The 16,490-nt window shown below is 47.4% G+C and overlaps 1 protein-coding gene across 1 annotated transcript in view; it reads left to right on the forward strand.

Annotated features, from left to right (window-relative positions):
• Positions 1 to 16,490, forward strand: part of MTHFD1 (methylenetetrahydrofolate dehydrogenase, cyclohydrolase and formyltetrahydrofolate synthetase 1) — a 76,986-nt gene that overhangs the window by 31,313 nt on the left and 29,183 nt on the right. Inside the window, exons 12-20 of the mRNA XM_079990438.1 lie at positions 61 to 197; positions 1,583 to 1,629; positions 3,619 to 3,726; positions 3,829 to 3,903; positions 4,828 to 4,930; positions 6,987 to 7,063; positions 11,030 to 11,170; positions 11,841 to 11,909; positions 13,732 to 13,843. Of these exons, the coding sequence (XP_079846564.1) occupies positions 61 to 197; positions 1,583 to 1,629; positions 3,619 to 3,726; positions 3,829 to 3,903; positions 4,828 to 4,930; positions 6,987 to 7,063; positions 11,030 to 11,170; positions 11,841 to 11,909; positions 13,732 to 13,843 (869 nt within the window). The remainder of the gene's footprint in view (positions 1 to 60; positions 198 to 1,582; positions 1,630 to 3,618; positions 3,727 to 3,828; positions 3,904 to 4,827; positions 4,931 to 6,986; positions 7,064 to 11,029; positions 11,171 to 11,840; positions 11,910 to 13,731; positions 13,844 to 16,490) is intronic.

A 16,490-nucleotide genomic window follows, 5' to 3' on the forward strand; every position in this document is an offset into this window, starting at 1 on the left:
AGGAAACGGGTGCATTTTCCCAATGCCTTGGGGTTTTTTTGTTTTTTTTTTGCATTTCAGTATAACGCCCACACCCCTGGGAGAAGGGAAAAGCACCACAACAGTGGGACTGGTTCAAGCGCTGGGAGCATACCTTGGTCGGAATGCCTTTGCCTGCGTTCGGCAGCCTTCGCAAGGACCCACGTTTGGAATTAAAGGTACGTAAAGGTGGGCCGTGGGACGCAGGTGGCGCTGTGGGTAAAAGCCTCAGCGCCTAGGGCTTGCCGATCAAAAGGTCGGCGGTTCGAATCCCTGCGGCGGGGTGCGCTCCCGCTGCTCGGTCCCAGCGCCTGCCAACCTAGCAGTTCGAAAGCACCTCCGGGTGCAAGTAGATAAATAGGGACCGCTTACCAGCGGGAAGGTAAACGGCGTTTCCGTGTGCGGCTCTGGCTCGCCAGAGCAGCGATGTCACGCTGGCCACGTGACCCGGAAGTGTCTCCGGACAGCGCTGGCCCCTGGCCTCTTAAGTGAGATGGGCGCACAACCCCAGAGTCTGTCAAGACTGGCCCGTACGGGCAGGGGTACCTTTACCTTTAAAGGTGGGCCGTGGGCCTGATCCAGCAGCCTCTTCTTATGTCCAGGGTGCACCTGGAGATGCTGGGGGGGGGGTTGGAATCTTCTGCATTAAAGGCAGATGCACGGCCACAAGCTATATCCCTTCCCAGAACATTGCAGTGGTACCTCGGGTTAAGTACTTAATTCGTTCCGGAGGTACGTTCTTAACCTGAAACTGTTCTTAACCTGAAGCACCACTTTAGCTAATGGGGCCTCCCGCTGCCACTGCGCCGCCGAAGGCTGGTTTCTGTTCTTATCCTGAAGCAAAGTTCTTAACCTGAAGCACTATTTCTGGCTTAGCGGAGTCTGTAACCTGAAGTGTATGTAACCCGAGGTACCACTGTACTGAAAATATTGTTTCCGGTATCAGTAATTTGGACTTAAAAGTTATGAGATAACACAAGACAACTTACAGATAAGCACATGATCTACTTTCATCTCTGGTAATCGGATGCAGGAGGTTTTCGGGCAAGCCCTTTTTTTGACACCCATCACTGCTCAGAGAAGTTTGTCGATTTTAGAAGCCTGTGCATCCTCTTTGTAATCTAAAGATGCTCCCGCTTTTAAGAAATTTAAAGAATATCTAGCTAAATATATTGTAATATAAGATAAATAGGAAATTATTGGAAGTAATAAATAGGCTTAGGGGTAGAGTAAGAATATGTGGTAGTAAATATTAAGGATTAGAATATTCATAAAAGAGAAGAGGTTAGTAAATGAAAGGAGTTAATGTTATTACAAATATGAATTTGGAGAACTGTTAAACAGGTGATATAATGAAATTCAGTTAGAGGAGATTTGAGGAAGTCAGTTATCAATGTAACGAAAATTAGGGATTTGAAGTAATAATTCTTTTTTGTGTTTTTTCCTCTTTTTCTCTGTTGTGTGTTTTGTAATGTTTTCTTTTTCTTTCTGTGATAAATGTGAAAATCAATAAAAAAATAAAATAAGGATGCTCACGCTTTTTGCAATCCTTTCTTTTATACAGGTGGTGCGGCTGGAGGTGGATATTCTCAGGTTGTTCCTATGGAGGAGGTAACTTGATTCCTTAATTTACGACTGCATTTGAGGCAAAACGGTTGATGTGGGTTTAGTTCAGTCAGTAGAGCACGAGACTCTTAATCTCAAGGTCGTGGGTTTGAGCCCCACATTGGGCGAAGGATTCCTGCACTGCAAGGGGTTGGAACTTGTGGTTCCTTCCAACTCTACAATTCTGTGATTCTGTGTTTAAAGCAGGGCTGGGAAACCTTTGAGAAGCCTGTAGTGGTTGAAGGAACTTGTTCTACGATACAGTACCCACTTCCCTGGATCTCTGGAAATTTTGCAGTGTGACATCAAGAGATGGCTCTTGTCTCTTACCTATCACAGAGCAACTTTCTAACCTCGCCTGTAGGAACAACGCTAATAATAATAATAATAATAATAATAATAACAATAATTTATTATTTATACCCCGCCCATCTGGCTGAGTTTCCCCAGCCGCTCTGGGTGGCTTCCAGTCTAGTGTTAAAAACAATACAGCATTAAATATTAAAAACTTCCCTAAACAGGGCTGCCTTCAGATGTCTTTTAAAAATAGGATAGCTGCTTATTTCCTTCACATCTGAAGGGAGGGTGTTCCACAGGGCGTGCGCCACTACCAAGAAGGCCCTCTGTCTGGTTCCCTGTAACCTCACTTTTCGCAATGAGGGAACCGCCAGAAGGCCCTCGGAGCTGGACCTCAGTGTCCAGGCTGAACGATGGGGGTGGAGACGCTCCTTGAGGTATACAGGACCGAGGCCATTTAGGGCTTTAAAGGTCAGCACCAACACTTTAAATTGTGCTCAGAAACGTACTGGGAGCCTGTGCAGGTCTTTCAAGACCGGTGTTATGTGGTCCCAGCAGTCATTCCCAGTCACTAGTCCAGCTGCCGCATTCTGGATTAATTGCAGTTTCTGGGTCACCTTCAAAGGTAGAGCGCATTGCAGTAGTCCAAGCGGGAGATAACTAGAGCATGCACCACTCTGGTGAGACAGTCCGCAGGCAGGTAGGGTCTCAGCCTGCATACCAGGTGGAGCTGGTAGACAGCTGCCCTGGACACAGAATTAACCTGCTCCTCTGTGGAATATTTCCCTCTCCAGCTCATAGTCCTGTTTTGGGACTTGCTGGGCTTTAACAGAGGGTTTGAGGTTGTAGTTGAGGTCCTCTCCACCCCAATCCAATTTGTCTCCCCTTTTTTGTCATGGAAATTCTACTCAATATTGATCCAAGGTTAGATTCCATTGTATATTTAGCAGAGTAAAAAACTTAAACATGTTGCAGGATTCCCCCAAAAATAGACCAGAGGCAATTAATATTTCATCCAGCAGAGCTTTACTGCCACTGAAGGCAAACGAGCATAATGGTCACAAATCCAATACATTCAGGATTGGCCCTGTCCATAAGAAATCCAGTTGCAGCAGACTTAACTGAAACTTGCAATAACTTATAATAAGGCTGAATCTTAACACTAAGCATACTATGTACAGTCAGACCTCATGTTACGTCCGCTTCATGTTACGTTCTTTCAGGTTACGTCCCGCGGTGACCTGGAAGTACCGGAAAGGGTTACTTCCAGGTTTTGCCACGCACATGTGCAGAAGCGGCAAATCACAACCCGCGCGTGCGCAGACGCGCCGCTGCAGGTTGTGCTCTTTTCATGTTGTGAACGAGCCTCCGGAACGGATCCCGTTCACAACCAAAGGTACCACTGTTCAGAACACCACACCAGAAGGAAAGAGAGATAGAAAGAGAAAGTGTGAAACCCAGGCTCCTTCTGGCCTATTTTTATAGTCAGCAATGACCTTGACTGAAAGAGAACAGAACTAGTTTAAACTAGCTGCACTCGGCTTCTCTGAAGGAATAACCCAAACATCGTGAACCTTCTTTCACACAGAGAAGCTTCCAGAACCCTCTTGAATTAATTAGAATAGGAAAGATCTCAACACATCAGATCAGTACTTTCTGCGCTAAGAAATGCAAACTGACATTTTCTGTCCTCTCTAGTTCAATCTCCACCTCACTGGCGACATCCACGCCATTACTGCAGCCAATAACCTGGTCGCTGCCGCTATTGATGCCCGCATCTTCCATGAGGCCACGCAGTCTGATCAGGTAACACGGTGCGATTTATCTTTTCCCCTGTAGCATTTGTGTGTGTGTGTGTGACTTGTTGAGTGCCCTGCAGCCGCTAATGAAGTGCCTTTGCTCCTTAAGGCTCTCTATTCCCGATTGGTCCCTTCTGTTGACGGCGCCAGGAAGTTCTCCAACGTCCAGATCCAGAGATTGCGGGTGAGTTTGCAGAGCCGGTTCCGGTAACCAATTTCCAGGTCCCTTCCGTGTGGATGATTCATGGACTATATATTCAGGGATGTGACCATCTTGCATGTTCGCAAGCATAGAATTTGGTGCAAAGCCCAGAATCCTTTTATTTCATTTTAATAACTTGTACTGAAAACAGCAAAGCATAGAAAAACTAGGCAAACAGGAGGCAAAAAATGCAAGGTTGGGTATCTGGCAAATGTATGCAAAGAGAAAAAAGGTACAAAATTGAAAAGTCACACTTTTCGGACTAATCAAGAGCACCTAATGAAGTCATATTTGTGCATCAGTGTTGTCATGTAAGCCATCAGGAGCCAGCAGACAGTTGCAAAACCCAGAATCTTGGCCCTGTAATTTATGAGATTTGCACCCAGGCAAAGTATAATGTACTATGCCAGACCTTACCAATGCCCTCCAGATGTTTTGGTGGATAGTCTGAAAGAGCTGGAGGGCACCAAGTTGGAGAAGGCTGATTTGTACAAGTCTCTCTTTATTTCTTCAGGAAAATCTGGCTCTACATTATATATCTTCTTTCAGATTAGGCTCCTGTTCAAGTTAGCTAGGCAGGAAACACACTTAGGACCCATATCTATAGCTGGCCCATTGAAGCTGAAATTCTGGCTTAAAAAAAATTCTGTCACTTACATCATTCCTGGTTTGCACAGGATGCTAACCCATGGCTTAAACAAACCATGGTTCAGAGTTATGTGCAAACCATGCTTTTTCACATTTCTTCTTGGCAGGTTTCAAGTTTCAGCCTAGGCTTTTAGAAGCAGCTCTCCCTTTATTATTTTGCTTTAAGAACGATTCCAACTCCCCCCCCCCTTGAAGTTGCTCATTTCCTATAACTACCCACCATCTTATTTCTCTCCCCCTCCTTTCGTTCCTCCTCAGAGATTGCATATTGAGAAAACAGACCCAAGGGCTTTGACGGATGATGAAATAAACAAATTTGTGAGATTGGATATTGATCCAGACAGCATAACATGGCAAAGAGGTATTGGCACAAAAATAACCCACAGTGGGCAAAGTAGAAAGACATTTAAAAGCGTGCGGGAGTTTGAGCTTTAGTACAGTGGTGCCCCGCAAGACGAATGCCTCGCAAGACGAAAAACTCGCTAGACGAAAGAGTTTTCCGTCTTTTGAGGTGCTTCGCAAGACGAATTTCCCTATGGGCTTGCTTCGCAAGACGTTTCGTCTTGCGAGTTCTTCCCCTCCCCCCCTTTTTCTAAGCCGCTAATAGCCGCTAAGCCGCTAATAGCCACTAAACCGCTAATAGCGCTAAACCGCTAATAGCTGTGCTTCGCAAGACGAAAAAACCGCAAGACGAAGAGACTCGCAGAACGGATTAATTTCGTCTTGCGAGGCACCACTGTATTTGTGAGTGTACAAAAAAAAAATGGTTTAAGGTTTAGACTTAGAGATTCCTACTTATTTTCCTCCACTGCCTGTCCCCATCCCAGAGCCTTCAATGTTAGCCAAAATCTGATTGCACACAGATTATAGATAGTTATGGTCCTCCGCTTCCCGTGTAGCAGAATTGTCCATCCTCCAAGGAGACTGCTGTTGCTTCTCTGCGTGAGTCATTGCTCTGGGCTTGCCGACTTCCAATCAGGAACATCCCCAGAATTACAGAGTTATTGATAGGGCTGGCTCAAGATTTGAGGAGGCCCTGTGCAACATCCCCTCTGCTGGGCCTTCTCCTTCCTATGTCCTCCCTCTCGGTGGGCTTATGTGGCAGCAGGAAGTGGCCGGCAGAGATGTTCCGGTCAGCACAGGGAGCTACCATTTAATTTGATTTTCTTGGCAGGCTAGCCGCACGGTCACTGCTGGGCAGCTCTCGAGATGTAGCTGCTCAGCGCTGATTGGAACGCTTGGGGAAACTGTTGACCTCTAAAAGTTTTTGGGAGGGAGAGGGCTGTGGACCTGTGTCTGTGTGTTCCTGCATGTCTTTGAGTGTGTGCACGTATGAGTAGGCATTCACCTTTCAGCAGCTTTTCTGAGCTAATGGGGTAGGCAGCCTAAGGCCCAGGGACCAGATGCGGCCCAATCACCTTCTCAATTCGGTCCGCGGGCGGTCCGGGAATCAGAGTGTTTTTACATGAGTATGAGAAGAGAAGACTCCCTGGAGAAGACCCTGATGTTGGGAAAGATGGAGGGCACAAGGAGAAGGGGGCGACAGAGGACGAGATGGTTGGATAGTGTTCTCGAGGTTACCAGCATGAGTCTGACCAAGCTGCGGGGGGCAGTGGAGGACAGGAGTGCCTGGCGTTCTCTGGTTCATGGGGTCACGAAGAGTCGGACACGACTAAACGACTAAACAACAACAATGTGTCCTTTTATTTAAAATGCACCTCTGCATTATTTGTGGGGCCTGCCTGGCGTTTTTACATGAGGAGAATGTCTGCTTTTACTTAAAATGCATGTCCGGGTTATTTGTGGGGCATAGGAATTAGTTCATTCCCCCCCCCCAAAAAAAAATAGTCCAGCCCACCACATGGTTTGAGGGACGGTGGACCGGCCCACAGCTGAAAAAGGTTGCTGACCCTTGCTAAAGGTAAAGGGTAAAGGTACCCCTGCCCGTACAGGCCAGTCTTGACAGACTCTGGGGTTGTGCGCCCATCTCACTTAAGAGGCCAGGGGCCAGCGCTGTCCGCAGACACTTCCGGGTCACGTGGCCAGCGTGACATCGCTGCTCTTGCGAGCCAGAGCCGCACACGGAAACGCTGTTTACCTTCCCGCTGGTAAGCGGTCCCTATTTATCTACTTGCACCCGGAGGTGCTTTCGAACTGCTAGGTTGGCAGGCACTGGGACCGAGCAGCGGGAGCACACCCCGCCACAGGGATTCGAACCGCCGACCTTTCGATCGGCAAGTCCTAGGCACTGAGGCTTTAACCCACAGCGCCACCTGCGTCCCTATGACCCTTGCTAGCCCCCCCCCAAAAAAAACCTGCCTAAAATGCCCATATCACAGGGTCCTTTTTAACCTGCTTTCAACCATCCATCCATTCATTCTCTCCTTCCCTCCCTCTCCTCGCTTTCCCTTGCTCAGTGATGGACACAAATGACAGGTTTCTGCGGAAGATCACTATTGGGCAGTCTCCAACCGAAAAGGGGTTCTCACGCACAGTAAGTGCCCTTTCCTCTCTCATTCCGAGATGCTTTCTTATTGCGAGGGTGGTGGTGGGGAACTGGCTGGTCTTTGAACAGTAGCATCTTACCCTCCCTTAGCAACTGGGTTGACCTTAAGCTAAGAGGTGTTGGGGTTTTTCTTTCCCCACTGAGTGTTTTTCTACAGATGATGTGCATGAGAACATAAAAGTGTGTGTGGGGGGGTGATAATATGTACCTGGTGCTAAATTGCTCTGAGGGGCTGGCTTTTCTACCCACCGTGTTTTGGAGTACAGTGGTACCTTGGTAATCAAACAGCTTGGCTCCCAAACAAATCGGCTCCTGAACGCTGCAAACCCAAAAATGAGTACAGTGGTACCTCTGGATGTGAACGGGATCGTTCCGGAGCCCCGTTCGCATCCTGAGTAGAACGCAACCTGCGTCTGTGCATCGTGATTCGCCGCTTCTGCACATGTGCGTGACCTCGTTTTGAGTGTTTGCACATGCACGAGTGGCGAAACCCGGAAGTAACGCGTTCCGTTGCTTCCGGGTCGCCACAGAGCATAACCTGAAAATGCTCAACCTGAAGCATATTTAACCCAAGGATTCTTGGGACGTGGGTGGCGCTGTGGGTTAAACCAGAGAGTCTAGGACTTGCCGATCAGAAGGTCGCCGGTTCAAATCCCCACGACGGAGTGAGCTCCCATCGCTCAGTCCCTGCTCCTGCCAACCTAGCAATTCGAAAGCACGTCAAAGTGCAAGTAGATAAATAGGTACCACTCCGGCGGGAAGATAAACGGCATTTCCGTGTGCTGCTCTGGTTCGCCAGAAGCGGCTTAGTCATGCTGGCCACATGACCTGGAAGCTGTACGTCGGCTCCTTTGGCCAGTAAAGCGAGATGAGTGCCGCAACCCCAGAGTCGGCCACAACTAGATCTAATGGCCAGGGGTCCCTTTACCTTTAGCTTTACCTTTATGACTGTATTCTGGTTTGCAAACGTTTTCAGGAGCTGAACGTCCAACGCAGCTTCCATGGCTTCTGATTGAGTGCAGGCAGCTCCTGCAGCCAATTGGAAGCTGCACCTTGGTTTTTGAACCATTTCAGGAGTCAAACAGACCCCCAGAACAGCTTAAATTTGAGAACCAAGGTACCCCTGTAGTCTGCTCCATTTCAGACATCTAGTTTGCTTGACTCTGTGTTGTCCTTGGCATAAAAAATGGCACCTCTTCCAGCACAATCTTGCACTATCTTTCCGGTGGGACAAGGGTAGTGGTTGGAAACCTTTTTCATCCCTTCTGTGGACGGCATGCGGGTGGTAGGTGGAGCCAGAGGCAAAATGTGGGTGGAGCAATGGAGTTGACTCTTACCTTACAACAGGTGACTTTCCAGCCATACGAAAGTGAGAGGTGTGTATATTGTAGACACCCGTCCTTTATCTCTATTTTATTTGTATATTTTGTTTCCCAAGATTTAAACACCACTTGATTGTAATAAAACCTCAAAATGGTTTACAAAAACACTTAACATTATCAGGGGTTGGGGGAACAGCTAATAACGATTGGGAACATTAAAAAAATAAACAGAATCAGTGATCAGCTAAAAACCAGATTAATTTCAACAACCACAGGCAATACGCAGCTAATAATGTGCTAACAAAATATTTACAAAATTATAATGTTTCACAATTCATGAACAGAAAATATGCAATGGAGTAATGAATCATCGGAGTCAAATAATGTTCATGAACAACAATAGAGAGCGTAGTTAGTCAGTGTCAAAGAACCTGCCTTTCAACAGTCCTGCAAATGAGCAGTGATTGGTGCTTCAAATATAGCGTAGAACAGTTTTTACTGCACTTCTCGGTGATTGCTGATTCTTTGCTACTAGATGTACCTGTAAGGACAATTCATTTGCTGATGAAGAATTACCGTTGAAACAGTTCATCATCCGGAAAAACTGTTCTGCACTGACTGTGACTGTTGTTAGCAAATTATTAGCCGCGTGTTGCTTGTGGCTGTTCAGAGTTGTCTGTTTCGCAACACAGGGGATTTCCTTTGTTGTTTATTCAAAAACCAGATTAAAGCATACATAATCATTCTGCACACCTTAAACAAAGATGTTTTTAGCAAGCAGCAAAAAAAGTACAGAGAAGGCACTTGCCCAGTGTCAACACGCAGCGAATTGCAAAGTGTTCTGCTGCTACACTAAAGATGGATTTCTTCCAGGCAAGCGAGAGGCGTTGTGGCAGTTCATGTTGGAAAACGCCCTGAGGTGCTCCTGCAGCCCCCACACTCCAAGCATCCTCTGGTATGCGCAGCTCTGGAAAAAGCATTTCCCTTCTTCTCCAGTCTGCTCAGCGACGTATACCAGATAGTATATGCACACTAATCTTCTAGCATTGCACAGCAAGAAGCGCGAGACATTGTAGAGCTAATCTACGTATTTATTTACACACTATGTACAGACAAAGAATTATGGCGTCTTCTCTCATCAGCTTCGAGAGAGGATAGGACAAAGTAAAAGCAGAAGCACAGTCCCAACAGTACCCACAACGGAAGAGAGAAAAGGCTGTCTTCCGTTCCCACCGTCTTCCCAGACAGGCGTGTGATTTACACCGATCACATCTGCAGCATCGGATGCATGAGATACTAACAGTTCAAGGATTCATTCCAGAAAGGGAACAGCACTCAAGGAAGGTGTAGCTTGCAGGATGTGGGTGACCTGGGAAGCGTCTTGGGGGCCAAGCAAAAAGGCCGCATTGGCCCCTGAGTCTAATGCTTCTCTCACCTGTTAACCACAAAAATCCATCTTGCCATCCACGCAAGCAAGAGAAACTCTTGCAGTTCACGGCAAGAACCAGTGTGGTGTAGTGGTTAAGAGCAGTAGACTCGTAATCTGGTGAACCAGGTTCGCTTCCCCGCTCCTCCACATACAGCTGCTGGGTGACGTTGGGCTAGTCTCACTTCTCTGAAGTCTCTCAGCCCCGCTCACCTCACAGAGTGTTTGTTGTGGGGGAGGAAGGGAAAGGAGAATGTTAGCCGCTTTGAGACTCCTTCGGGTAGTGATAAAGCGGGATATCAAATCCAAATTCTTCTTCAAGGACACATTCCTGCCAGGCAAACCCACTTGAGGAGGGCAATGAACAGGGTCAAGGAGATGTGGCATGGAGAGAGTCCTTAGCGGGATGGAGAGGCTTGAGGTGCCACATTCGTCCCCTGGGTCTGAGGCTCCCCACCTTTGCCAGGGGTATCATAGAGCTGGAAGGGAGCCTATCATCTACTCCAAGCCCCTGCAGTGCAGGAATAGGCAGCTGTCTCTTGCTGGAATCAAACCTGCAGCTTTGGCGTTATCAGCATCACTCTAACCCAGAGCATTCCAAACTGTGTGTCGCATCACGTTAACATGTCGGCTGCAGTGTGTAGGTGTGTCATGTGAATGCTCCCTGTGCTCCTCATGGGGCTGGAAAGGGGTTAGTTTAAACCTCTGGCTTGCTAGTAAAACTGAAGTACCGTGTCGCGAAATGATGCATATCTAAAAAGTGTGTCACCAATATGACAAGTTTGTCAAGCTCTGCTAAGCAATTCAGCTACCCAGAGGTCCGGGATTGAACAGAGTGTATGGGGTGAAGGAGAGGGGTGTTCGCTCCAGCCTTGCCCACTTTGGCCCTCCCCACCACCAGGGTGCCCAGATACAAAGGAAGGCAAAGCTCTGGGAATGTCAGTGGGTGTTGTTTGCAGGACAAGCTATCCCTGTCGAAATCCCCTCGTCTTATCTCAACCTCTGCAGTTTGCCCATCCACCAGCATGCAGCCCCCAACCGCTTCCCTCCAAGGAAACAGGGCCCTTGCGAGGCAAGACAGAGTCCCCCACCCCACATCCCCACTATAGAGTTTGTATCCGGAGACAGTGGTTCTCCATTAAAACAAAAAAAATGCCGCATGCATTGAAAGGAGACTGTTTTTGACCCTGTCCTTCCCTCCGGCAGGCTCAGTTCGACATCACGGTTGCCAGTGAAATCATGGCGGTCTTGGCTCTCACAGATGGCCTGGAGGACATGAGGCGTCGCCTAGCCAAAATGGTGGTGGCTTCCAGCAAGAAAGGCCTTCCAATTACCACAGAAGATCTGGTACGTAGGCCGTAAACCTAAGCTGGCCCCAGGATAACTTAAAATCATGGTATTGTGGAGTGGGGACCCAAGAGTCATCTAGTCCAGGCATAGGCAACGTCGGCCCTCCAGATGTTTTTGGAAGTACAACTCCCATGATCCCTAGGTAACAGTACCATTGGTCAGGGATGATGGGAATTGTAGTCCCAAAACATCTGGAGGGCTGAGCTTGCCTATGCCTGATTTAGTCCAACCCCCTACAGCGCTGGAACGAAGCAGAACCTGTGGAGCATCTTCTTCTTCTTTGCGAGCCCCTTGTGATTCAGGTAGTCTGAGGAGGCCCTGCTCCAGAATCCCATTGTGTGCCGAAGGTAAATTGCCCTGGACACCAGCTTTAATTTACATTTTAAAATTAAAAATAGGGAGAAGTAGAGGCCTCGCACGCACCAAGGCTGGTCTCTTCAGCACTCGAGCACTATCCCAGAGGTAGATCGTACATGTGTGAAATTAACCTGCCTGTAATTGTGGAATTTTTAAAATGGTGAGCATGGCATCCTCCGCTGTGTTCATTTAGCATCCTATTTCTGTCAAAGTAGAATAGTGGGCTCCCTTGCGGTTCTTGGAGAATCCTAAACCTGAAGAAATTTGCAAGAACTGCCACCCAGGTAACTCTAAACACTTCTTTCTTTAGGGAGTAAGTGGTGCCCTGGCAGTTTTGATGAAAGATGCTATTCAGCCAAACCTCATGCAGACTCTGGAGGTAAGTGCATATCTTGTGCAAGCTTTGTGCTTTCAGTTGGAAATCGGAAAACCTACCTGCCACCCCCCCCCCCAATGCTGTGAGGCAGTGGTTCTCAAGAACATTTTGCACCTGACAACCAATCACCCCTTCATGGTTTGCCTTGTTTGTCTGCTGTGTTTCCAAAGTGATTTGCGATTAAAAAACATTAACACAAACAAATGGGATAGCTCAGTCATGAGACCCTTAATCTATGAAATGGTAGAAAAATAATCTCAGAGTGGCATTAGCTGCCGATGGCACTAGATCCCTGGCCTGGATTTATCCTCTTCTGCCTACCCCCAAAGGCGGGGGGGGGGGTGGCTGGGGAAGGAGGGACAAAGGCTGCCTCAACAGATCTCCCAGGCCATTGGTGGTCCAGTCGGGAGCTGGTGGCTCTCTTCTGCTAGGCTTCTGCCTTACCTCAGATTACCTTCTGCATTACCTCAATAGAACCTCCTCATGCAGAGGCATGGAATACGAGTTACTGTGAGGAAATCAAGAGGAAGTGTTGTTTATCCAGAGGTGTTGTTGGAATCAGAATGCTAGCCTAGTTGATCCAACAGGGATTCTTGCAAACCCTGCAGGCTCTTAATCCAGAGGCAAAGCTCTTGCTGTTTAAAGTTAAGTGCCGAAATATAACGCAGCAAGAGTGGATGTGGTTTGCAGATTTGTCGCATTCCCAGAAGGTGTGGGGGTGGCCAAGAAAGGACTCTGAGCTATGAGGGAAGCCAGTTCCTAAGAGGCAAGATTGCATCTTCTTCCCCTACCCTCAGCTAGCAGAGGTGGAGGGGGGGGTTGCCGTCTGCATTCCTGAAGGAGCCAGAAAGGTTTAAACTTCCTGGATCCTGCCCATTCTGTGCAGGAAAGGATTTGGCTTGAGAAGTGAGAGGTCCCTCCTCTCCTGTAGAACTGTTTGGCGCAGAAAGAGAGCGTCTCATTTCATTTCACTTTCAATTTGTATACCATCTTTCTATATTACTATACACAAGGCGGTTTGCAGCAACAAAATATACACACCTTATAATAATCTGATCCAGCACAAAAAGGCATAATGAAACCTAACTTTAAAAATGAACGACTTATGTCATATAAAGTGATATTCAGTGATGTGCTAGAATATAATAGAACACAACAAAATTAACTTTCAAAACACCAGCAAATAATAATTAAATTCACTCTTAACAATTACAATAAAAATCACTCAACTTGGGGCAACACAGAAGGGACTGTGATGGGCTGATTTTTCCTGCTGGTTTTCAGTTCTGCCCAATTTCCATTTTGTTGGGTTGTTTCACCAGAGACACTTGAAGTGCTGCAAGATTTTTAGAGCCCTAACACATGCTTACTCGCAAGCAAGTGCCGTTGAGATCCATGGAATTTGCTTCTGAGTAAGTGTGCGTAGGGCTTGCTGATCAGAAGGTTGGCGGTTTGAATCCCCGCGACAGGGTGAGCTCCCGTTGCTCGGTCCCTGCTCCTGCCAACCTAGCAGTTCGAAAGCACGTCAGAGTGCAAGGAGATAAATAGGTACCGCTCTGGCGGGAAGGTAAATGGCGTTTCCGTGCGCTGCTCTGGTTTGCCAGAGTCATGCTGGCCACATGACCTGGAAGCTGTACGCCGGCTCCCTTGGCCAATAAAGCGAGATGAGCGCCGCAACCCCATAGCCGGCCACGACTGGACCTAATGGTCAGGGGTCCCTTTACCTTTTAAGTGTGTGTTGGGCTTGCAGCATTCCAGGTGGCAAAGCAGCTGTTCTCCCTTTGCATTTCCTTCTTCCAGTTGCATTTTCCCCTTCTCTTCACAGGGCAACCCTGTATTTGTCCACGCTGGTCCATTTGCCAACATTGCCCATGGCAACTCATCTGTCCTGGCAGACAAGATTGCCCTGAAGCTCGTCGGCAAGGAAGGGTTTGTGGGTGAGTCTCTGTGCGCCATTTACTTACAGAATTCACGGCTGCACGATGCAGTGGGTGGGGGAACCTGTGGCCTTCCATAGGTTTCTGGACTACAACTCCCATGATCCCTGTTAGCCTCTCTAGCTGGGGATGATGGGAGTTGGAGTCCAGCAACTTCTGGAGGGCCATGGGTTCCCTATTATTGCTGTTGCACCGAAAATCATTTGTGAAATTGACCTAGTAATTCAAAGAGGAATAGCTTTGTGAAGTTGTGTCCCCTTCCCCAAGTTTGTTTCCCATAATCTTTTCAACGATTCCTCGGCTTGTTTACTTGGGTGTAAGTCGTATTGAACACAGTGGACTTACTTCTGATTGGGCATGCATAGAACTGCTACGGGTTTTTGCAAGGCAATTCTTGTTTTTTAAAAATAAAATAAAAGGGCAGAGAGAAATTCAAGCCTAAAACAAAAGTCTTGTGTTGTTCAGAAAGGCTTGCAAGGAACAACACGCTGTGAGTTCATCTATTTAACAAGCCTGCTTCAGTCACTGCCCTTTCTCTGGAGGTGTGTTTAACACTGCACCTCACGGATAAAATGAGATGCTTGAGGAACAAGCCGCCCACTCTGTAGAAGGGTGTATTTTTCTGCATAAATTCAGCTTCTGTCCACTGAACTGGCAGCCCCCAGGGAATGGCAAAGGAAGTGGCTGTGTTTTCCACCATATTCTCAAAGAGCACCTCAGAACAGAACTTCATGGGGGAAACAAAATGGCTGCACCTCTGTTTCAAATCGCGCCAAAATAATTTCACCTCACCCTGGGATTATAGCCAGACAAAACAGCCGGTTTCAAAGTGGGTGAAGTGGCTGAGAAAATGGGCTTTGTCACTTTGGTTCACCCTTCCGGCTGCCATCATTTATTTATTTAGAATATTTACATGCAGGCTTTAAATCAGAAGTAACCAAGGCAGAGTGCAACATCATCTTCTTCTCTGACGATCACTTATAGCCGAGTAAGATTGTCTTCCGTTTGAGGACCTGGACATTCTCAGGGAAACCAAAATAATCTTGATTCCCAAAATGCAACACAATAACTTAAGACAATCCACTAAAACACATGAAACACCATGAGGGTTTGAAAATCTGCATCTTCCAAATCTAAGGAACAGGTTTTATTTTTGGGTGATTTTTTTTTTTTACTTTTTTGCCAGTTATTTTTATTGATTTTCCATAATTTTTATCGAATTGTCACCAAATTAGTAAAAATTTAAAAGCTGACTTCCAGCTCCACCCCTAACGTTCCTTCTTTTCCCCTCCCTCCATTGCTGCTCCAGATACATTTGCTTCCCCAACTTTCATATCAATATTCAATAAAATCAAACATATTTATTTTTGCAATAATATTTCAACCTTTGTCCCTACACATCGGCTGTACAAGTACCAATTTCTGCTTAAGACTTTTGCATATATTATTGTAGCCTATCCATAAAATAATCAGGTAGATAAATCCTCCTTTTATCTGTCTATGATAATCATGAATCAATAATGACATATCAGTACTGTCAGCGCCTGCTCTGTATCCAGAGGGAGACCATTCCACAAGGAATGACTTTTGTGGAAGCCCACCTGGCTGCTTGGGGTCCCCAAACCAGAGGACATTTTGCATAAACTCTTTGACGCTGTTCCAGCTGGAGCAAGGACTTTGCATAGCTAGGAAAGAGGGAGGTTAATGAAGTGACTAGAGCAGGCATCCCCAAACTCACCTTTCCAGTTGTTTGGGGACAACAATTCCCATCATCCCTGACCACTGGTCCTGTTAGCTAGGGATGATGGGAGTTGTAGTCCCAAAATAGCTGGAGGGCCGAGTTTGAGGATGCCTGGACTAGAGGAATGAGGAGGAATGAGGTTAGTGTGGTGCAAACAAACAGCAGAAGTGCCAAGTCAGGTCTGCTGATGTGTTTGCACCATGCTGGCCACATCGCTGCCTTGCCCCTCTCCCTCCAGGTGTGCTGCAGCGACTTGGGTGATGGGAGGCCAGGTAAGTTGAGCGCTAGGAGTCGAGAGACTCAGGGGCTTGCCGGATCTCTACTAGGAATGCCTTACCCTTTGTGGCATCGTCGCTGCCCTTCCTCTCCTAGTTTGCTGCTGCTGCTTATTAATGCCATGCCTGGGGAGCTTCTGCTGGAGGTGTGTGAATAGAAAGGAAAGAGGAGTTATTAAACCCTCGGGTTTTCATCCTTGCTGTGCATCTCTGTGCTTCAGGCAGTTCTGTTTCCTCGTTTCGCTCTTGCCGTTTTGGAAAACTCTTGCACGTTTCCCAAAGCGTGAATTCCTCCAAGTTGAACACTAGACTGGATAGGGACGCGGGTGGCACTGTGGGTTAAACCGCAAAGCCTAGGGCTTGCCGATCAGAAGGTTGGCAGTTCAAATCCCCGCGACGGGGTGAGCTCCCGTTGTTTTGTCCCAGCTCCTGCCAACCTAGCCGTTCGAAAGCACGTCAAAGTTCAAGTAGATAAATAGGTACCGCTCCGGCGGGAAGGTAAACGGCATTTCCGTGCGCTACTCTGGTTTGCCAGAAGCGGCTTGGTCATGCTGGCCACATGACCCGGAAGCTGTACTCCAGCTCCCTCGGCCAGTAAAGCGAGATGAGCGCCACAACCCCAGAGTCGTCC

The sequence above is a fragment of the Podarcis cretensis genome (genome assembly GCF_951804945.1).
Source record: "Podarcis cretensis genome assembly, chromosome: 1".
NCBI classification, from domain to species: domain Eukaryota; kingdom Metazoa; phylum Chordata; class Lepidosauria; order Squamata; family Lacertidae; genus Podarcis; species Podarcis cretensis.